At 39.0% G+C, this 22,898-nt stretch overlaps 1 protein-coding gene across 5 annotated transcripts in view; it reads left to right on the top strand.

Annotated features, from left to right (window-relative positions):
* The window catches only part of brwd3 (bromodomain and WD repeat domain containing 3), a 28,814-nt gene extending 6,946 nt beyond the window's left edge, over positions 1–21,868 (top strand). Inside the window, exons 15-40 of one of the 5 annotated variants that reach the window (XM_056260042.1) lie at positions 11–145; positions 515–643; positions 748–973; positions 3,899–4,033; positions 4,298–4,478; positions 5,053–5,143; positions 5,330–5,500; positions 5,658–5,734; positions 7,694–7,898; positions 7,974–8,072; positions 8,184–8,291; positions 8,425–8,549; positions 8,789–8,871; positions 9,481–9,592; positions 9,688–9,749; positions 9,840–9,995; positions 10,161–10,281; positions 10,402–10,527; positions 10,641–10,716; positions 10,882–10,932; positions 11,041–11,184; positions 11,307–11,459; positions 13,943–14,091; positions 14,175–14,254; positions 19,361–19,486; positions 19,938–21,868. In XM_056260042.1, the coding sequence (XP_056116017.1) occupies positions 11–145; positions 515–643; positions 748–973; positions 3,899–4,033; positions 4,298–4,478; positions 5,053–5,143; positions 5,330–5,500; positions 5,658–5,734; positions 7,694–7,898; positions 7,974–8,072; positions 8,184–8,291; positions 8,425–8,549; positions 8,789–8,871; positions 9,481–9,592; positions 9,688–9,749; positions 9,840–9,995; positions 10,161–10,281; positions 10,402–10,527; positions 10,641–10,716; positions 10,882–10,932; positions 11,041–11,184; positions 11,307–11,459; positions 13,943–14,091; positions 14,175–14,254; positions 19,361–19,486; positions 19,938–20,614 (3,798 nt within the window). In that variant the 3' untranslated portion in view covers positions 20,615–21,868. Of the gene's footprint in view, positions 1–10; positions 146–514; positions 644–747; positions 974–3,898; positions 4,034–4,294; positions 4,479–5,052; positions 5,144–5,329; positions 5,501–5,657; positions 5,735–7,693; positions 7,899–7,973; positions 8,073–8,183; positions 8,292–8,424; positions 8,550–8,788; positions 8,872–9,480; positions 9,593–9,687; positions 9,750–9,839; positions 9,996–10,160; positions 10,282–10,401; positions 10,528–10,640; positions 10,717–10,881; positions 10,933–11,040; positions 11,185–11,306; positions 11,460–13,942; positions 14,092–14,174; positions 14,255–19,360; positions 19,487–19,937 lie in introns of all 5 variants that reach the window. The other 4 variants (XM_056260043.1, XM_056260040.1, XM_056260044.1 and 1 more) reach the window with 4 other exon arrangements.
* Positions 21,869–22,898: the final 1,030 nt, after the last annotated feature.

Here is a 22,898-nt window from a genome sequence, read left to right as displayed (position 1 = left end):
CTGTCCATAGGGTCATGATGATGAAGTGTTTGTTTTGGAAGCTCACCCCTTTGACTCACGGATCTTGTTATCTGCTGGTCATGATGGTAACATCTACATTTGGGACCTCAGCAAAGGCCAGAAGATCAGAAACTTTTTCAATATGGTGAGATGACATGACAGATCTGCAGTTTCAATTAAAGCTTATTAAAAAAATAGATGGACCTGTAAATATTACAGGTATACATGACCTTTTAAAATGTATACATTTATTATAAATATTTTTTCAATAATAAAATGTATTAAAATAGAAACCAGTTATTTTAAATTGTAATAATATTTCACAACATTACTGTTTTTACCTTTATCAATTAAAATGCAGCCTTGGTGAACACAAGACTTCTTTAAAAAAAACTTTAAGTAATCTTACTGACCCTAAACGTTTGAACTGTAGTGTATACTACAGTCTAGATTTTGATAAAAGTACTGCTTATCACAGACGTTGAATTATTTTCTGTCACTCTTTGTCTTTTAGATTGAGGGCCAGGGACATGGTGCTGTTTTTGATTGTAAATTTTCAATGGATGGGCAGCACTTTGCCTGCACAGACTCTCATGGTCATCTGCTCATCTTCGGCTTTGGGTGCAGTCAGCCTTATGAAAAGGTGTGTGTGTGTGTGTGTGTCTCAGATGTGTGGTATTCTTAGCCTTTTGTGCAGTTGATCGAATCCACTCTTGTTCACATTCCAATGCTTCTCTCTGCTTTCAGATTCTAGACCAAATGTTCTTCCATACGGATTTCCGGCCATTGATCCGGGACTCCAATAACTTTGTTCTAGATGAGCAGACGCAGCAGGCACCCCATCTTATGCCTCCACCTTTCCTGGTGGACGTAGATGGGAACCCCCACCCACCTCGTTGCCAGCGCCTGGTGCCGGGAAGAGAAAACTGCAAAGAGGAACAGCTTGTGCCACAGCTCGGCTACATGGCTAATGGTAAATTTATCAGGTTTACATGGCTAATAACAAATGACATAAACCATCGCTTCACGATTAATGCAAATTGTATAGCTATAGTAATAATTAGTTGTAATGTTTTAATTGTCTTTTTAAAATTATATTAGTCATAGATTTGCACAACTAATTATAGCCAAGTTAATAAATCATTTCTCAAGTAGGAATTTTGAAAACATCCTGCTTTGCTCCATGGTAATGGAATTTTAGTTGCCTATACCATTGACATGTCATGATTCTTGAAACAAATACCAATGCTACAGCAAAAAGGCAGCCTTATTTTATATATATATAAAATAAAAAAATCCAAATACATTTTTTAATTAAATAAAAATGATGGCATGTACTATTCGACACAAAATACTGTGTGATTTTCTTTTTACTAGCCATAGCTGTAGCAACAATATTGCTGGTTATTTTGTCCTTTTAAGCAGTCACACACCACTTGTGTGGCCATGTTTACACGTGGTATTAAGATGCGTTTTGTTCAATCGGATCACAAGTAGACGAGGGAGACGCATACCCGTTTACCCTCTGTGTTTTAAATTCGTCTCTTTTGTCCACTTTCAACCACTTCTGTATTGAGGGGAGGGTCTATGGGTGGGTAAATGTATGGGTTTCAGAAATTTCGGTTTAATGGACAAAATGAGCTCACACAATTTACATATGAACACGAAACGATGGAAAACATACGGAGAGTAGCCGCTTTCATTTCTGCTCTGACAGCCGCAAGACCACACATATTCTGAGTGTGTGTTAGAAATCAGGAATGGTGAGAGAACATTGTGCTTGGTATGTTTTTCTTCAAACCAAACTTGGATCTTCAGCAGACAAAGTTTAAATCCCATCTGGCTAGTGCGCTTCCCATAATGTTTAAGCATTAGGCCAGTAGGCGGTCTTTTTGTGGCTGTTCAAATGCATTCGACCACATTAGCGCATCTACACTACGAAAGCAATTCGGTCGAATGCGTTTTCGACTACCTCTGGAAGTTGTCGAAAGTGGACAAGGTCAAAATATTTTAGACCCCGTTTACACTTGTATTTATCGTCATCCACTTGTGATCAGATTGACAAAAACTCAATTTAACTTATAAATTTATTAGGGCTGGTCCGTATACCATTTTTTGAGCTTCGAAGCTTCGGTAGTAATGAACATCGAATATTCGAAGCTTCGGAATCTCTATAGCCTATGTCTGTCTGTCCGTTTGCATTTTGATTATTTCGAGAATAATGTCGTATTTGGTGCAATATAGATAGACAGGCGAGACGCAACACGTTCAGAATTAATAAACTTTTAATAAACTACAGAACAGTGCAAGCGGGAAGCGCGCGCCTCACGCAGCAGAGCTTATATGCTCCGAGAACGGACACTACACTAGTGATATAAAACACACACAGGTCTGTTAACTTAAGCAAATTTTTTTAATAAGGTAGTCTAATATTTGTCTCACTAACAAATTACTGACAAAGTAGGGTAGATTTAAATAAATAAGCGGTGCGCCTCACTCAAGCAGGGCTTATATGCTCCGAGATCGGACACTGCGCTAGTGATATAAAACACACACAGGTCTGTTAACTTAAGCAATATTTTTAATAAGTCTTCTAATATTTTTCTCACTAACAAATTACTGACAAAGAGGGTAGATTTAAATAAAGAAGCGGCGCGCCTCACGCGATCAGGGCTTTGTTCCGAGAACGGACACTGCACTAGTGATATAAAACACACACAGGTCTGTTAACTTAAGCAAATTTTTTAATAAGGTAGTCTAATATTTTTCTCACTAACAAATAACTGACAAAGTAGCCTAGGGTAGATTTAAATAAAGAAGCGGCGCGCCTCACGCGAGCAGAGCTTATATGCTCCGAGAACGGACACTGCACTAGTGATATAAAACACACAGATCAGGATCACACAGATATTCTCTTAGGATAAGGAATCTGTAAAAGTAGTGGGTATTAAATATGAAGTCGGGCCCCCAACTCTGTGCTGCCTCAAACTGGCCTTCCTGGACCCCACCTCAGGGAAAATGACCAACGAATCCTTCAGCTTGAACTGCTTTTAACTTAAGCAGTATTTTTAATAAGGTATAGTCTTATAATATTCTCACTGACAATGTAGGGTAGATTTAAATAAATAAAAACGAAATTTAAATATAGAAAAACGAAATTTAAATAAAGACAAACGAAAAATAAATGAAGAACTGTAATAGTCTAAATAAAGAACACGGTAGCAATAACAATTTCAATAACAACATCACAAATTTCTATTAATATTTCACAGTAGATTAATTTAGATTGATAATAACGGTAAAAAGGATAATACATTTTGTTTCTATTATTCTATTTTCCACAATGTCAAAGCAACGCAGCTTAACCCAAAACACAAGCTCAGGCATGCACTTCTGTCCATACAAACTCCGCTGTTCTGCGCTCAAGCCAGAGAATACTCCCGTTGCAGGAACACTTTTAGTAGTCTAAGAAGCAGCAAATATATTTATTAAGTAGCTATAACGAAGTTATATGTTAAGTATTATATTTCACCAGATTTTATAGTGTAAAACATATTCAAGTGCGAATGAGAACCGCTTCGAGGGGGATGCCAGGTGTGCAAAAAAACCCGAATATTCTAATGTTGCATTTTAAAACCGAATACCAACACACCGAACGAATATTTGAATATTTGGGTCCAGCCCTAAAAATTATAACGACTTAATACCAGGTGTAAACAGGGCCTTTGGCTCAAATTGATTTCCTATTGAAAGCTATGAAGACGAGGGCCTCATTAGGGTTAATTTTAAATGAAATCCTCCCTGTTCTTACTGTCATGTCATGTGTAGTCCTTTTATTTGAGGACTAGTCTAGTGTTTAGTCTAAATTAGCTTGTTGAGAGTCTTTTAATGTTTTTAGGTGATGGCGAAGTGGTTGAGCAGGTGATTGGCCAGCAGACCGCAGAGGATTCTCAGGAAGAAAGCCCATTGGATGATCTGATTAGGCAGCTCCAGCACCAGCAAGATGAGCATCGCAACCCAGGAAATCCTGCAGGTGAGAACAAGTCACAGTTAACCCGTCAAAATGTTTTACGGTATTTTCAGTGGTTTGCTGGAGTATTTTCTTATGGTAAAATTATTACACATTGAAGAGGGAAAACTGCACAGAATGTAATTACTATACTATATGATTTGGAACTTTTTTATATATATTAAAATGTATTTTGTATTTTAAGACTGTCACCTGTTGGCTTAAAGGTCATTTATGTGAAATCTGTAAGTTTAGAGGTTGTGACATTTAAAGCTTTTGGATCAGTAGGTGCTGAAGTGGCAGGTGGTCCTCTATCACCCCCTAACGTTGGGCTGCGACGTAGCGGACAAGTTGAGGGTGTACGGCAGATGCACAACAATGCCCCCCGCAGTCAGATGGCCACTGAGAGAGACCTGTTGGCATGGAGCCGGCGCGTAGTGGTTAATGAAGTCCAGTCTGGCATTTTCAGGTACAAATATGACAATTAAACAGTTTGCGAATCTGAGATCTGAATAGTGTGGTCAAACTGAATTAACAACTGTTAGTGCAATATTGTATGTATACAGAATGTAGAATATAGTGTTGTTACATCCAGAATTTATTATTTAAAGTGTAAACGCAGATAAAACTAAGAGAAAAATAGATTGAATAAAGAACGTAACATACTGAATGGATTAGTTTTGTGCTGGCTGTGCAACTCTGTTTCTGCCTCACTTTTGATATTACATATCTTTGCGTAATTTTTCTCAGGTTACGTAAGAGCAAGGCAATAGTCAAAGCAAAAAACAAAAACTAGCAGCTACTATAAACAATTGACCCCTTTGTCCACAATATAGGATAAAAGATGAGGATTTAAAAAAATACTGATTCTACACTAAACAATTGATTTGAAAAATGTATATGGAGTTATAAGATTTGAATAATATACATGACTTTTCCAGGTCCAGAAATCACACATGGACACTAAACTGTTCATGCTGGTTTCTTGTGAACAGCTTTGTGAGCTCAAACCCTGATGTGATGTGATGTTTGTGTTTGTTTAGAGTGATGGAGGACAGTAGGTTTGCTAAAGGAGAGTTGGAACGGTCTTTCTACAACATTGAGAAGAAGAGAAAATCTGCACCCACAATAGGAGTGAGTTTAATACACACAAACACACAAACAAAGATGTCAGATGTTGTTCATTACTACTGTTTGTTACTGTTGTTTCTTTTTTAAATGCATTGATCTTGCTATGAAATTTGCCATAGATGCTGGTATGGCAATACAAACAAACAAACAAACACGTAAAAATCTCACTTTCTCCCCATCTATCTGTAGAGTGAGCCAGTAGGTAACAGCGTTCGCATGCTACGAAGGCCACAGCGCAAGGCTCAGCAGAGGAGACACACATATCAGACCCGCTCGACTCGAGATAGGAGACGCAGCTCAAGCGTGCTCTCGTACACCCGTAACGAGGAAAGTGAGAGAGAGTCTGACAGTGAAGCAGAGGTAAGACAGCAGTTTGTGTTTGGCCTCAAACTCTGCTCATCTTTTATAGGCGCTTATTATCAAGATATACATTTATTTATTTTGTTTACTTTTTTTTTCAGCGCTAGTTTTTAAATGCTTTATTGAATATGCAACATTTCTGTATGTGTGCACCTAGCAGGAAGAGGACCAGAATGAGAACAGTGATGGGTCATCTGATGGTGAAGCTCAGTGGGAGAATGACAGTAGCTCCAGGTTCAGTCTCCGATTAGTCACATATATTTCACAACATAAAAAACTATCAATAATGCAAATTAAGCCTTGTGAAGTTGGTCTAGTACTGGCTTAGGTTTAAATTTTTTTCATTTTTAGTTTTTAACTGCATATGGAATTAAACAAAGTCTAACCACATGAATTTTATTTAGGGATTCACAATATATTGGCAGATGTTAGAGATTGTATTTAGTGGTATCATTCTTCTTCTTTTTTTAAGGGTTACTTCACCCAAAAATGAAAATTCTATCATCAATTACTCACCCTCATGCCATTACAAACCTGTAACTTTCGTTCTTCTTCGAAACACAATCGGGGATATTTTTTAATAAAATCTGAGCGATTTCTGTCCCTATCAATTTATATGTGAATCAAAGCCTCAATTCAATCTGTTCATCATCATCGAGTCTCTTCAGAAAACGTGGACTAAACTGTCAATTCATGTGGATTAGATCACTCAGATTTGATTAAATATCTTTATTTTTGTTTCGAAGATCAGTCCCTCCAGAAAAACGTGATTATGCGATCGCTGAATTCAATGCATAATCAGCCAAAGTCCGCATATTTATGCGGGGGTCGCATTTTTTCAAATACTCCGCAATTTCGCCGCATAAATTGCTGATTTCCGCGCAAAATATGCGGGGCTTGCATGATTTCATAATCCCCGCATTTTCGTTGCAAAAAAGTCACATATATCTCAGCAGAAAGTTGGAAAATGTTGCGTTGGCTTCACACGAGAGCAGCTGTTTCCTCCTGTTGCCATGGGAACGTTATGAAGTGACGCAATTGCGCGACGTGAACATCATCGAAAAGCTGTAAAACAGGAGCACACTTTATTTTTAAATATTTCATTTATTCATTTTTACATAAGTTGTAGCATATTCCCCTAGTAAAGCTACAGAACATGTTTGACTCATCAATGTTTTGTAAGTTTGATGTGTTTATTAAGGTCTTGTAACGCGTTGTGTCGGGAAGAAAAATAGGGATAGCTCACAGCTGAAGTTATTGCAGAGGCCAGACAGACTCACGGAGGCGATTGGCATCTCACAACTCGCACTTTATTCCCAAATCGAACTCGTAACTGTCTGTCACACGTTCTACCGTCCACATCGTTACTTAATAAACAAAATAAGATAAAATAAGTAGCATCAAACAGAAATTACCCGCACACATGTGGTGTTTCGAGGCGCATGACACACAATATAATACTGCAGACAGTTCAACACGGAGCGCAGCTCTTAAAGGAGCCACACCTTATTTCCACTCTTGAAATAAAACAAGATGAGAAATTAAATATTTCCAGCACTTTCTGTGATGTAGTATGCTTGCTTATCATAGGAAGTAATAAGAAAGGACTCTTTACATTAAAGTAGGAGCCTAGTGAGAACAGGGTGTTGGGGGAATCACTTTTTTTTCTCTTTTTCATCAAACCGCAGTTTTTGCAAGTTCCCGCAATTTTTGCAAGTTCCCGCAATTTCATTGCAAAAAATTGCATAAATATCCCGCATATTCCATCGCATTTTTAAAGAAAACGGGCCGCGTAATCAAGGATTTTTGCACGCAACAATCACAAAAAAACTCCGCGTTTTCCTGGAAGGACTGGAAGATGAATGAAAGTCTTTGAATTTAAATTTGTGGGTGGACTAACCCTTTAACTTAAGTTATTGCTTAAACAAACAAAAGAGATTTTCATATTCACTGAATATAATTTTTAGCAATTCTCAAATTGAACATTCATTAGGCAAAATACTAAAATAACTATAAAAGTAGTACTGTTGTATATTTATTAATACATTTTTTGTTTGTTTTAGCAGTCTTTCAGAATGAGTTGATTTAGTGTTTAATTCAGTGAAGTTAATGACAATTAGCTGTTTGATCATGGTTTGCATCTTTTGATTTTGCGGTCTATTTAGCTCTTTCCTGTTTAAATCTGTTTTACAGTGACTCTTCCAGTGAGTATTCTGATTGGACGGCAGATGCGGGAATCAATCTCCAGCCCCCCAAACGAACAACCAGAAGACCGGCCCCTGTCGCCGGGAGCAGTAGCTCTGAAGATGAGGAAGGGACAGGGCAGGGAGAAGGGGAGGCTCAGAGAACGAGTAGACGGACTGAAAAGAAAAAGAAACTGAAACAGACTAAACAGCGGGTGAGCATCCATTCATCCATTCATCATTCATTCATCCATATTTTTTCTATTACAATAATGTATGTGCGTGTTTAGTCTGTGCCTGCTGGAGAATTAGAGGAATGGTTGCCGCCCTCTTGGATCATGGAAACAATTCCAAGACGATCACCTTTCGTACCTCAAATGGGAGATGAGGTGAGTTCCTTATAAATATAAACATGCTCACTAAATGACCAGAAATAAGTACAAGGATTTGCATTATGCATGCATCTTTCTGCAGTAATTTCTCTCTCTGTCTCTCTGTAGTTGATATATTTCCGTCAGGGTCATCAAGCATATGTCCGAGCCGTGTGTCGTGCCAAAACCTACAGCATGAATCCTCAGAAACAGCCCTGGAACCGCTTGGATCTCAGGGTAAGAAGTTAATTTCCTGTCTCATGATCATTCTCACTTGTTATTAGGCATAATCTGGTCTGCATCACACGTGGTTGACCCATTCTGCAGGCAGACCAACAGGAACATGTATGTTGTTTGTTTGTTCTCTTAGGATCAGGAATCTGTAAAAGTAGTGGGTATTAAATATGAAGTCGGGCCGCCAACTCTGTGCTGCCTCAAACTGGCCTTCCTGGACCCCACCTCAGGGAAAATGACCAACGAATCCTTCAGCTTGAAGTATGCATGCTTTTATATTTGCACAAAAAAAACACCAGCACATTTTGTTAGATTTTTATTTATTTATGAATTATTTTTGAAAATACACTTGCCGGTTTACTGCGATTGTAACATTATTGGTATTGGAATAGCACAATAATTACTAAAATACTGATTAATAAATTTAAAATGCATGTTAGGATAGGATTCTTCATGAAAATGAGATTGTAAATGATGGCTGTCTCTATCTCTCTTTTTAGGTATCATGATATGCCTGATGTCATTGACTTTCTGGTGCTACAACAGATTTATAATGAGGCCAAAGCACGAAACTGGCAACCTGGTGTGTTTGTGTTTTAAATTGTGGTGCATGCAAGAGTCGCTGAAGCTAGTGCTCAAGCTCAGGATTAGGATATGAACTAACCTCTACCCAAAGTATTGAACTTCAGTTTGTTTGCGCTGAGGCTATAAATGATGCCTCAAATCATGTGGTTTGTTGAGAGGTGCGCTATTACTTTTCGTGATTTGAGCTTACAATTTGCACTTTGCTATTTTTCCAATTTCCACACACACTACGCTTCAGATCGCCAGTGACAGACTTATGTGTGCTGTTATTATTAGGATATATAATTATATTTTGCAGCAGCCCACAATCCATTTCTTTATCCCGACTTTATGCAGATTGCAGACCTTTAACCCGAGCCATACAAGAATATCATAGAGACTTGTGGGTGGGCTTTTTTGATTTGAGCCAGTAAACGACCACCCACTACATAGCAAAATGCTATAAAATGTGTAGAATGCCTTAGTGACTGCATAGCATAGGTTATTATTCTATTAATGCTGTTGTGGTAAAGACAAATGTGTGTAGGTTTCTGATACGTAATGTTATGATGATCATAAATTAGCATGTAAGTTGCAAATAACAGCTAATATGTATATGTCTGTGCAGGTCACCGTTTCAGGAGCATCATTGATGATGCCTGGTGGTTTGGTTCTGTGGAGTGTCAGGAGCCATTTCAGTCTGAATATCCAGACAGCCTGTTTCAGTGCTACATTGTCAGGTACATGGGTTTGATACCCGCTTTTCCAGAGTATGAAGTTAAACCTTTTGCTGATTATTGCTGTAAGTATCAATAATTGGTGTGTTATTTTGCAGGTGGGATAATGGAGAGAGAGAGAAGATGAGTCCGTGGGATATAGAGCCCATCCCTGAAGAAGGTACTGACACACTTTACTTCACCCATGAGCTCTGTCAGTAAATCAGCATCACATTCTGGCATGTCTAATGGTGTGTTTGACTGTCCACAGCTCAAGTCCCAGAGGATACTGGGGACAGTGTCCCGGTCACAGAGGACGAGCTTCAGTCCCTACTGTACAGCCCACGGGAGGGAGAGTGGGGGCTGCACACACGAGATGAGGAGTGCGAGAGAGTAATCGCGGCCATAGATCAGCTGCTAACCCTCGGTATCACAAGTGCACACAAACCACCCAAAGCTACTATCAGTATTCATTAAAAACTTTGATAAAAAATACAGTAAAACTAATTTTGTGAAATATTGTTGCAATTTAAAATATCTATTCATAATATAGCGTGTTCCTTGCTTAATTATATTCTTGTGTGTTTTACAGATGTGGCAAAGGCATTCTCCTGCCCTGTCGATTTGAGGGAATATCCGCTGTACTGCACTGTTGTGGCCTATCTCACCGACCTCAGCACCATCAGAACAAGATTAGTGCATCGTTTCTACAGGTATACTCAGTCCTTTAGCTCACTGACCACAACATCATCAGACATAAATGAGTGCCCCGTTCCTCCAGGTACACACACAGACAACTGCTGGAGTTCTCACGCCTCTGTTTGTATGTGTAGGCGAATCTCAGCACTTATGTGGGAAGTGCGTTACATCGAACACAATGCTCGAACATTTAACGAACCACAGAGCCCCATTGTCACAGCAGCGAAAACAGTCAGCGACGTCCTGCTGCGTTTCATCAGGTCAGAGAAGACACGATCACTTACACATTTTTACATTACGATCCCTTTGGTTCACCTGCTGGGCTCAGTGACCATGCTGAGCTTTTTCATTTTTATTGTACATGTGTCTGTAGGGATCAAAGTTGTACAGATATTTTGGATCTGCACAATAAGATGAAGACCGAATTCAGCAGTGCAGATGAGGAAGAGGTGAGCTTGGGTCTGTGTGTGTGAATTATGTGTGTACAGAGCTCAACAATAAGTATGTCTTCTGACCCAGGACCAATGTGCCTAAGCTTTGGGAAAGCTGCGGCCTGCTGTATATATTTTAGTGTGAAGAAGATGAACTCTTCATCGTCTTTGTTTGTTCTGTAGGAGACTGTGGATGTGGACTCGGACACTCCCGGCACCTCCACTGGTCAAAGGGTGAGACAACTCAAGCACATGCATGGTCAATTAAGCTTTGTAATCTACTTATTATGAAAGCGTTATAGTACCAGGTGTGTTTTCTTTAACCCCTCCCACCATTTACAGAGGTCCAGTAATGTGCCTCAGAAGCGTGGCGTGGTCCTAGATATAAACGCATGGCACAGACAATGCAAAGAGCTTGTGAGGAGAATGATGGCAAGCCCAGATTCAGAGCCGTTCCGCCAGCCTGTTGACCTCTTCATCTATCCGGTAGCTCATTCTTCCCTCAACATTCTATCATTCCTTTCCTTCCTGTACTTTTCATCTTATCCATTTAACAAGATGTCTGTCACTTTTTGTATTCCATTGTATTCTTTTTCTCTCTGTATCAGGATTACCGTGATATTATAGACACTCCTATGGATTTGGGCACAGTCTCTGAGACCCTAATGGGTGGGAACTACGAGAATCCCATAGAGTTTGCCAAAGATGTGCGGCTTATCTTCAGTAATTCAAAGGCCTACACGCCCAACAAGAAGTCTAGAGTAAGACCAGCACCCTTCTTTCCAGATCTCCCGCAATCACACTCATCACTTTTATAATCAAGCAATACGCGTTGTTAGGACGTTGTTAACTGTTTTAAATTCACTGTAAACCACAGCTTCATGAGGCTTATTGTTTTTATTAAAACGGTTAGTCCATAAAAATATTTATGCGCAGTGGTGCAGTAATACTGATCTAATGAAGTCACAGGTGTATGGTTGTGGAGTATTTTACAATGGCTTCAAACGCGGCTCAACCAATCAGAATCAATGCCTGGAATTATCAGTTTTATAAACCATGACAATGAATGAAATGAGATGTATTTATTTTCTTACTACATGTACACTACCGTTCAAATGTTTGGTCAGAGCCTATTGTTTTTAAAAAATAAACAAAAATCAAATGAACTTTTTGTTCATTAAAGTATTCTGAGAAAAAAAAAAATCCACAAAAATATCAAGCAGTACTGTTTCCAACATTGATAATAATATGAAATGTTACTTGATAGCAAATCAGCATATCAGAATCATTTCTGAATGATCATGTGACACTAAAGACTGGAGTAATAATGCTGAAAATTCAGCTTTGCCATCACAGGAATAAATTACATTTTTAAATATATATTTAAACGATTACGAAAACAATTGTTTTAAATTGTAATAATATTTCACATTATAACGGTTTTATTTTAATCATAAATATGCAGCCTTGGTGAACATAAGAGACGTATTTCAGATACATAAAAACTACTTCTATACTATTAACGACCCCAAATTTTGAAGAGTAATGTATATGGTTGATAGACGTTTTTTTCTAATATTGTTGTGCTTTTAAAGATACCTTTTAGTAACTAAAACAGTTTATACCATGGTCTGGGTGAATACTCGGTTCTGATTGGCTGCAGGGGTGTCCATTAAAGGGACACCTAGTAAAGGGGTTCTGGTGAAACTGACTACCGTAAAACTTCAAATAGTAGCCCGGGCTTTTATTTTCCCAAATCGTCGAACTCTGCACCGGCTTGTATTCGAGACAGGCGTCTATATGAGACGGGCCTTTATAATTTAGTGTTGAGATGTTGTTCATTGAGTGTATAGGCCTGTCTCTAATCTCTAAAAATCTCCAAATGCTCCACGTAAAACTGCGGTCTTCCGACCTTTTACTATTGCGTCAATTGATTTTGATTAATATGCGTGAGGGAGAGAGAGCAAGACAGCGCTCGTGTTGTTTGAAGACATGAGAGTGCGCGCGGCACTGGCACTCTCTCTCCTCTCTCTCTCTCTCCTCTCCTCTCTCTCTCTCTCTCTCTCTCTCTCTCTCTCTCTCTCTCTCTCTCTCTCTCTCTCTCTCTCTCTCTCTCTCTCTCTCACTCGGCTCTCTCTCTCTCTCTCTCTTCGGCACTCTCTCTCTCTCTCTCTCGGCACTCTCTCTCTCTCTCTCTCTCTCTCTTCTCTCTCCTCTCTCTCTCTCTCTCTCTCTCTCTCTCCTCTCTCTCTCTCTCTCTCTCTCTCTCTCTCTCTCTCTCTCTCTCTCTCTCTCTCTCTCTCCTCTCTCTCTCTCTCTCTCTCTCTCTTGCTCGGTATGCGCCCTGTCAGGCGCAGCAGTCATTCTATTCTATATCACTCATCGACCAAAAAAGGCTTTGGAGGGACAAAAATTTGCTTTGGCGGCCGCCAAAAAGCGGACGATCTGGCGGTTTTAGAGGATTAAATACAGCCCGAAACTAAAAAACAGACCCGGCCTCTATTTGAGACCGGCCTTTATTTAGCCAAACCTGCAGCCACACCAGGCGTTTAAAAGAGACAGGCGTCTATTTGGGACTCGGCTATTATTTGAAGTTTTATGGTATTTACCGTTCGAAATGAATAAATAAATGCGCTGGCTACATCAGCTGTGAGTAACCATAGCAACAGGCAGTCAAAGTATCCGTTTACAATTTATTGTATCAAAACAAACATCTAGTTAGCCGTTATACCTTGCCTACCTGTGTGTTTTAATTATAGGTAAAAAAAAAAAAAAAAAAAAGTGTAACGCCCATGGCTAGACAGCCTAACTTGCATGAAAAAAAATGTTAACTTTCTGGCTCGTAAGTTAGCTAAACTGAAGGGTTCTACAAGCTGAGCGGACTATAAATATCTCCGGTTGCTAAATAAAAAGCAAAACCTGGTTACTGTTTGTAAAAGTTATTGTTTGTAAAATCTTTAGATTTCGATTGTAAAACTAATTAAAATATAAACTAATGTTTTAAAAATTTGTTATGTGGCAAGTGACCATGGTATAAGTGGGTTAATGCCCTTCGGGGTGTCCATGGTCTAGGTATTAACGGACTTCGCCGGAGGCAAGGTTAACGCCTCGCCGTCGTCCATTAATACCTGACAATGGACACCTCGTCGGGCATTAACCCTTACATATTGCATTCATGTATAAAGTATGTTTTAGGCCTTTTGACAGTTGATCCACAGTATGACTGATATTGCTTTTTGTTTAGATCTACAGTATGACTCTGAGTCTGTCGGCGTTCTTTGAGAATCAAATCATTCCCATAATCTCAGACTACAAATCTGCTGTTCAGAATCAGCGAAGGAGTCAACAGAGACTCAGTTGCAGCAAGAGATTGCAGAGTTCCCTTCCCAACAGGTAAAACATGTACACTCAATATCAAATCATGGTACACACAGTTTTTTTGTTGTTGACCCGTTTTAAACTTTTGTGTGTTTCGGCAGCCCCAAAGGAAAACAGAAATCTGGAAAGAAAACCTCCCAGACGACTCCAAAGTCCCGCTCAAGGAAATCCTCTCAAGGTGTGTAAGAGTCTTAGAGATGTTGTAATTACCAGTGTGAACTTGGGTTTTCTTTGAACCCTGACTTTCGAAATTGGGGTTGCCTCAAATCAACAATAATGGTAGAATAGAAATGTTAATGATTTTAAATGCTATTTTTAACCAGTTTTTGAGGTGACAGGTTTGTGAAAGCAACATGTATATTAAAGCTGCATTTATCGGGGTTCAAGTATTTATGGCCTTTAAGCACACATGCGTAAAAAATACATTAAGTTTTATTTCCTTTTATAGAGTTTTCGTTTAGGATTTATAGGCTTTTGAGCGTATTTTGCTTCGCCCATTTTTTAAATTACCCTGTTATAGCGGGTAGTTTGTAGTGCTGCCACTAACGACTCATTTTTCGATTAGTAGACTAATCTAAACGACTAATAAAAAATAATAATTTGCGCATAGTGCGTGGAATCAGGGCAACAAATTTGGAAATCCACTGGCTCCTCAAGAGTCCGTTTGCAAGCAGCAGGCGGCCACCTTATGCGACACGCACCTGTGTTGTTCACTCAGCTGTGTATAATAGCACAGAATTAATAAAAAAGTATATATATATTGACCCGCGTTCTGTTTTCTATCATGCGCCGTGTAAGATGCACGCAACCGCATCAGGGTTCGGGGGCCCCGGGAACAATCGCGCTCGGGCTCGGACCGCAGCAAACGAGCCCAGTGTGAAAGCACCGTCACCTGCCTCCACAATTTTTCATATCAAAGCAGTGAAGGCGGGGGAGGGGGAAGAAAGAGGATAGCATATTAACCAGCAGGGTGCGCACAGCGCACAGACTGGTGTGTGGAAGCGAATTACAGTGAGCCGTTTGAGACGGGAGACCAAAAATAAATAGGCGGTCAATAGTAAAACGACACGTCGACTAATCACGGCAGCACTACCAGTTTGCAAAAATAGATTTTTGAAATATTTGCAAATATTTAATGAATGATTTGATCAGTATGAGGAGACCTATCAAGTGATAAGCATATTGGGTGGATGTTTGTAACACCACGTGATTACAGAGCCGTAAAACTCTTTAGCGCCAACTAGTGGCCAATTTCTTTCAAAATTCTTAAAGACCTCTAGGGCCATGAGTCGAACATGCTCCGTTAACCTTGTCTAATAGATGCTCAAACTTCATTAGCTGATGGCGGCCATATTTTTTGAGTTACGCCAATGTCCTTATAGCCATACATGGCACCTTGGACCAAGACACTGCATACCAATTTTCAAGTCAATCGGACTAACGGTCAGGTGGTCATAGTCCTGTTTATGTTTTTTTCATGTTATAGTGTTATTTCAGTGTTCAATTGTAGCGTTTTTTTTTTTATTGTGACCTCAGATTGAACTCATACATATGTGTACCGATTTTGGTGAAGATATGTAATTTAATTCTCGAGTTATAGCCATTTTAGTCAAATAGGCTCCTCCCACAACATACGTTTTGCGCCCCATGGCGACCGTGAATCGAAATTTCAACTTTTTTTTGATAATTATTGATTTTCAGACTCCAGAGCAGTGTTGTGTGTAACAGTAACGTAACTACTTTTTCGGGTAAAAAGTAGTGTAACGCGCTACTACTGAAAATTTGGTAAGGAAACGTAGTTCCTTTTTCAATTCGGCGAAACGTTACTTTTCTTAGGGACAGATTTGACAGAGATCTCCGTCATTTGACAGATTTGACAGCGATCGCCATCTCCGTAGTGAACGCCTACAGAGAGAAATGCACATAATGGATTACATAATCAGAGAGTAGCCTATTTCTTTTCGTTTTGAATTGTTTCGTTTAAAGACATTTCAAGCTTTCTATATATAGATATATTTCTCATGCCTGTGAGGCATACGCTGAGTTTCGGTTAATTTATGATGAGGTGCGCTCCAGTTCACGCGCAACAAGTGACCGCGCCGGCGCCTCCATGTCATGATTATATTGTCTGATATATTTGCTGCTTATTTATTAAATCCAGGCAATTGGTTGATGATAAATTTATTAAAATTAAGATACAATTTATACAAAACGAAATTCACTTTAAAGAAAGGCTTTCTTCAAAACTGAACTTAATGAAGTGGTCAAAATCATGTTTGACCCACTCAATGTCTCCCGATATATTGCGCATCCATCTTACTCATGCTGTTCACTTTTCATAATCAACATGGATGAAAAAAAAAAAACATTATAATATTTTAACAAATATGAAACTAAATGCGCTTATTTAATGGCTACAACGTGTATAGTAGGCCTAGACTCTCTATTTGTACAAATTGCTGCACATTCATTTAATTCTGAATTTTGCACACATAAGTTGAAAGGCATTTGTTTACGTGCATAGTAAAACATATCTGCAACATTTATCAAGTTCACGGATAATTGTGCGTGCATTTATTAATCATTATAGCCTGACTTCGTCATACTCATATTCTAGTCAGAATGTGAGTCTGACACTGCTCCATAGGGCTTTGATTATGAGGCGTGTCTTAACCGAACCAGGAAAAAAAACTCTGCACTCAATTGGATAGACCTACAACCAATCAGAGCAACGCAGTAAGTGTTTTTTTATGAGCTACACAAAGTTGTCAACAGAACTCAACTGCACGCACGCTGGAAGAAGTAGTAAAATAATGTGTTTTACTTGGTCCTCCATGAGTGCGACCAAAGGAGAAACCACAACGACCAGAGGGTTTTCATTGCGTCTCATCTTCTTAGTGACCATCGGAGCCAGCTGATAAAATAAACTTTTGCCGAATCCCGTAGGAAGGACGGCAAACACATCTTTCCGATCGACAAATGCCTTGATTGCAGTTCTCTGTTCGTCTTTTAAAATGAATGCGCTGTCGATTTCTTTTACAACAGACGCGATAGCGGAATCTATACATCTCAATTCTCCAGCTGCAGTCATCTTTGAGGAAAACCAGTTCAACCCAAGCGCTCTTTGATAACGTGATGATTACGTAACTGCAGATCATCTGTCCATCATCGTATAAAGCCCGCCCTGGCAATTTGATTGGCCCCACTAATTCTGAACCGATCATAATTACTCCTCAATGGATCGAGTCCAGACCGAACTTCCCAACCAAAAAATGTTGTGGGCGGGGTTCGGGCTGGCATCCAGGCTATAATCATTATGATATAAAATCATAATAAAGTAGGCTATACTATGTAAAAAAAATCAGATGAGCCCAGAATATGAACGCAACGTGTTTAATTACACGTTAAGCATTTTCCTCCCATTGAAAACCATTATAAGAACGCTTAATTTGGCTTAATGCAGATTAGAATGTCCCCTTATGTCGAAATAACAAGATAAGTTTTATTTTTTTTCTTCACCATGCGGTTCAGGACTTCCATAGAATACAGCCTGAATATAATTGCTTCCAGAAATTCTTTTTGGGGGTGCTAACGGGGAGCTTTGGTCTTTCATGGGGGCTTTCTTTCTAGCCCCTCCCTAGCGCCGCCCATGCATATGCCTATCCATTAACGCATTTCTTCATAGATATTCAAAATTTTGATTTATGCATTTATGGCATTATATATGGCATTATGCATAGTAGAACTTTATGTAGGCCTACACATTTAGGAACAGATATTGGGTTCTGCCCAAAGTCAAGCAACATAAAAGTAACGTAAAAGTAACGAGTAACGTAAAAAGTTACTTTCCATATGGGGTAACTAAGTAAAGTAACGGATTACTTTTTTTTTAAGAAGTAACGAGTTACACTACCTTTTAAAAGTAACTTTCCCAACACTGCTCCAGAGAACATTTTATGCACTGTTTTGGTTCCGATCAGGTGAAAAACCTAGGACTAGTTCGCAAAGGTAGTTTTTTAAGACAATTCAAAATTGTGGAAAAATTTGCATTCCGGAAATGAAATCGGAGATATACGTTTTGTTCTTCATTAGGGTCTGGATTCAAATGATATAAAACACTTGAGTCTACGATATACGGTCTAGGACAGGGGTGCCCAACCCTGCTCCTGCCGATCGACTGTCCTGCACAGTTTATCTCCAACCCTAATCAAACACACCTGAAGCAACCATCTGTCGCGTGCATCATGTCACCGTAAACTGCCCTGTCAATCATATCGTCACAGTTAAAATCCTCCATTCAATCTAAGTTAATTTCTTACGGTTTCGGAGAGAAATGTTGTAGCACGTTCATCTGCCAGTCATGGGTCTTTCATGCCGAGACTCTCCTCATGTGTTTGGAATTTGAATATAATAATGCATTTAAAAGTTAATGGCTAAACGTATCTTTGCAAAAGTTCACAATGCTGCTGCAGATGCAATATAATGTGGACAACATTGAATAAATACATTTTAGTCAGGTTAGATACTGATAATTAATCACTTAAACCCCTTTATCTAAACATCTCTACATAACCGCTGGACTCGCGCGTCCTCCATGTTTGTAGTTTTTGAACACTTTTCACTCGTGTTTGTAGTTCTAACCGAATCCTCGTCCAACGCGCGATGGGTTGTGGGCAATATCAGCCGTTAGAGTGCATCGATCTGCACTTCGGATTCTGACCGGATATAGTAGACCATCTGGGTCTCTTTGGAACACTCATTTCAACATACTACGATTTGGGACGTACTAATTCTATTTTCGAATACTATTTAGGACGGATAGTATGCGAATTGGGATGCAGCAAAGGTCTTCAGGATCACTTGAAAATTAAAGGCAGGTGTGTTTGATTAGGGTTGGAGATGAACTGTGCAGGACAGTCGATCGGCAGGAACAGGGTTGGGCACCCCTGGTCTAGGAGTTATGAGCAGTTTCACGCATTTGGTCGCTGTAGCGCCACCTATTGGCCAATTTGGGTCATACTCTGTCAACCTCTCCTTGATTTTTGTACTACCATCTGGCCAAATTTGAAGTCTCTAGCCTTTACGGTTTGGTCTGCACGATTCGTTTTACGGCAGAAGAAAAATAATAAAAATCCTTACAATTACAATAGGGTTTCAGCACTTTGTGCTTGAACCCCTAATAACTGTCTGTAGGTTTAGTAGTAGTCAGCTAGTGAGACACCACCTTAAGTCACAGCTGGGTTTTTTTTCATGGGAGAGTCAAAGTGTTTGCTTCTTTCACCAGATTCGAGTGTTGCACAAGCTGATGAAGACAGTCAGCCATCCTCTTCATCTTCATCCTCTTCTTCCTCATCTTCCTCGTCCTTTTCATCAGAGCATGCAGGAGCCGACCGAGTTACACGCAGCCGAGGTACACAAACAAACATGCTCTTCCACTCAAAAGTTTGGAGTCACTAAGATTGTTGGGTTTTTTAGAGAAATTAATACTTTTATTCAGTAAAAATGTATTATGTTGATCAAAAGTGACAGTAAAGACATTTCTCATGTTACAAACATTTCCATTTAAAAATGTGCTGTTCTCTCAAACATCAAAGAATCCTGAAAAAATGCATCTGTTTCAGCGAATCAGCATATTAGAATGATTTCTGAAGGGTCATGTGACACTGAGAATGGTTATGATGCTTAAAATTCAGCTTTTCATAATAAATAGATTACATTTTAAAACAATTAGAATAGAAAACAAAATATTGTTTTTACCTTATTTTTGATCAAATGAATGCAGTGTTGGTGAGCATAAGAGTGTATAATGTATATTGCAAAGAATTTTTTACCTCCAAGTTGACTCTGATATTGTGTCCTAGGTGGCAATGACTGCCTGCCAAATGAAGGTCGAAGTTCACGTAGGAGAGGAGCAGCATTAGCAGAAGAGGGAGAAGTCTCTGAATGTGAGAGTACCAGCTCGTCATCCTCCTCGACATCCGCATCTTCCTCCTCCAAAACCTCGTCGTCTTCGTCTGAGAGCGACGACAGCGGGACTGAGGTGGGCGGCTTTGCAGATGGCGGCGACCATGACTACAGCAAAGCCCCGCAACAAAAACAGAAAGGCAAAGAGGAAGCAGCCTCTGTCGATAACGCAAAGCGAAAGCGCAAAGGAGAAGAGCAGACAACAGAACCTGAGAAACGAGCGCGGCGGGCGGACGAAAAAGAAGAGGAGGAGCCTGAGGAAGAGGAAGAACCAGATGAAGAGGAGGAACCTGAGGAGGAAGAAGAGGAGCTGGATGAGGAAGAGGAGGAGTCTGAGGATGAAGACCTCATTTCATCAACAAAAACTGGAAGTCAGAGGTCAAATCAAAGGACTGCAAAGTCAGGGCGGGTTAATACTCGTAACCAGGGACGAAGGACTGTTCTATACAACGATGACTCTGAAGAGGAGGGGCTGACGACAGACCCTCTGAATCTAGGAATGTCACGTTCTGGAAGGGTCCGTCGCATGACTGAACGTGCGAGGGTTAGCCATCTTATGGGTTGGACACATTGACATTTTATGATCCTCACACAGACTCACTACAGCGATACTGCAGGGATTTTGTTTTTAGTACTGTCTTTTTGTGACTTTTTTTTTTTTTTTTTTTTTTTTTTTACTATTGTTGTCTCCGAGACTTGATGTTCATGACTCTTCCTGGACTGTGGTGCTTTTTCTTCTCTGGTTTTCACGGAAACTACCTTGCCATCAACTAATCCGCCACCTCTGCCTTATTCTAGTCCGGAGTGGTCCTTCCTTCCTTCCTTTCTTCCTCCCTCGTGAATGACTTTGATTCCCATCATGGTTCTTTAGGTTTCCATTTTCCAGTCATAAAGATGGTGCTGCTCTCCTCACTTTCTCCATCTTGCGTTCTTTTCATACTTTTTTTACACAGGGGGTCGAGAACACTTACGTTTACCATATAATTCAGCTGACTTGACTTTACTATTAAATCAGGTAATGCATTTACCTCTGTTCAATAATATAATACATTTTTGTCATCTGATTTAGTGCAGGTGCAACCGCTCAGATGCATTAACTACTTCCAGATCACTTGTGCTACTCCTCGTCCATTAAAGTACAGACACGAGGAGGATTATGTGAAACGTAGGAGAAAATGCACTTCTCTTGTTCAAATACACAAAAACACTTCAGACTGTTTTTACAGAATATATTTATATTTTTCCACTCTTGTATGATACACTTTAATTCATTTTTATCTTGCAGTAAGGAGAATATTAGTATTGATGATGTTTGCACATTTTATGTCAAGTATGTGGCAGCTGATTGGTTGAAATGAGGTGATGTCTGAATCCTGGACTCTGGTTCAAATATAATGTAAATTGAAGACTGTGCCCTCACACTATCTGAGGAGCATCAGAATGGTTATTTTCTCATCTTTTTTTCTTCTGTACCATTATCATGGATAACTGAAAAGACTGTTCTGTTTTGGACAAGGGAGACAACAAGAACAATCGTCTGAAAATTATCAAGTGCTCATTTAATCCATGTTGATGTGTTTTTGATTGGTGTATTTTCAAGATGGTGCATAAATTGAAGAGATCATGAGTTGAATCTGAGTTTGGTTTGTGGTGTTAAAAGGCTGTATACAAAAATGTGATTAACACACTGGTACATATCTCTTTCTCTTTGTTTTGCCCTTCTCTTACCTTTTTCTGTTTATCCCTCTTTTCTCACTTTAGTTTTTCCTGTCTCTTAATGCACTGTAATGGAAATGGAAAACACTCTCTCCATCCAGTCCCTAATCTGCTTTTCCTCACCTGTTTGAAAGACCTGTTTGAAAGACTTTTCTCAGCCAATCAGGATACAGCATTAACCTCCTCAGGCTGTGTGCTTAGAAAAGAGCTGACCAGACTGAGTTTATTTTGTCTAATCTTTTACTTTCCATCTCTCATGGCCTGTGTTTTTTTTTTTTTTTTGTCTAAGTGTGTGTGTGTCAGGGATCTGTTGTCATTGGGTGACAAAGCCTGGATCTGTTCAGTGACACTGATGGTGAAGATCGTCATGATGTTAGATGTCATAAGCTTATGTCTGTTTATTTGTTTTCTATGCTTTTTTTATAATAAAGGTGTAAAACTGTGATTAGGCTCTACTGTCTGATCTATATAGTTTGGGTGTCTCTTTCTCTCTCTGATTATTCAGACTGTCTCTAAAAATTAATTTAGAAATTTGATAAAATTATCAAAATTATATATATTCTCTATTTTAGAGAGAATATATTATATATATATATTATATATTATATATATATATATATATATATATTTATTTTACTTTATTTTGCTATCCTCATTCACATAAATGAACTAGTGTCCTGCATCCACTAGTAAAACTATATATAAAAATTATATCTGGTGTCTGAATAATTTTTGCTTTTACTGTGTGTGTATATATATTTATATATATATATATACCACACATATATATATATACACACACACAGTAAAAGCAAAAATTATGCAGACACCAGATATCATTTTTATATATATATATTACTAGTGGATGCAGGACACTAGTTCATTTATGTGAGTGAGGATAGCAATATAAAGTAAACCGTGACAAACATTATACCAAAAAATTCTTCAGGGACTACCAGTAAAATGTATAAAAATTTGGGACCAAAAATTATTCAGACACTTTGATCTGACCATGTTTTGCTTAAGTGTTTTTTCTTTAATTGCTAATGCAACCTTTTTACACCACAGACTGAACAAAATTAAGAATTTTGGAAATTGGTGGACCTAAATTGGTATTATCTAATTGTGTATTTAAATTTAAC

The sequence above is a fragment of the Rhinichthys klamathensis genome, unplaced genomic scaffold (genome assembly GCF_029890125.1).
Source record: "Rhinichthys klamathensis goyatoka isolate OS25496 unplaced genomic scaffold, OSU_Roscu_1.1 h1tg000172l_1, whole genome shotgun sequence".
Taxonomy (NCBI): domain Eukaryota; kingdom Metazoa; phylum Chordata; class Actinopteri; order Cypriniformes; family Leuciscidae; genus Rhinichthys; species Rhinichthys klamathensis.
Note: the sequence above shows the minus strand (reverse complement) of the source record. Positions and strands in the feature narration are given on the sequence as shown.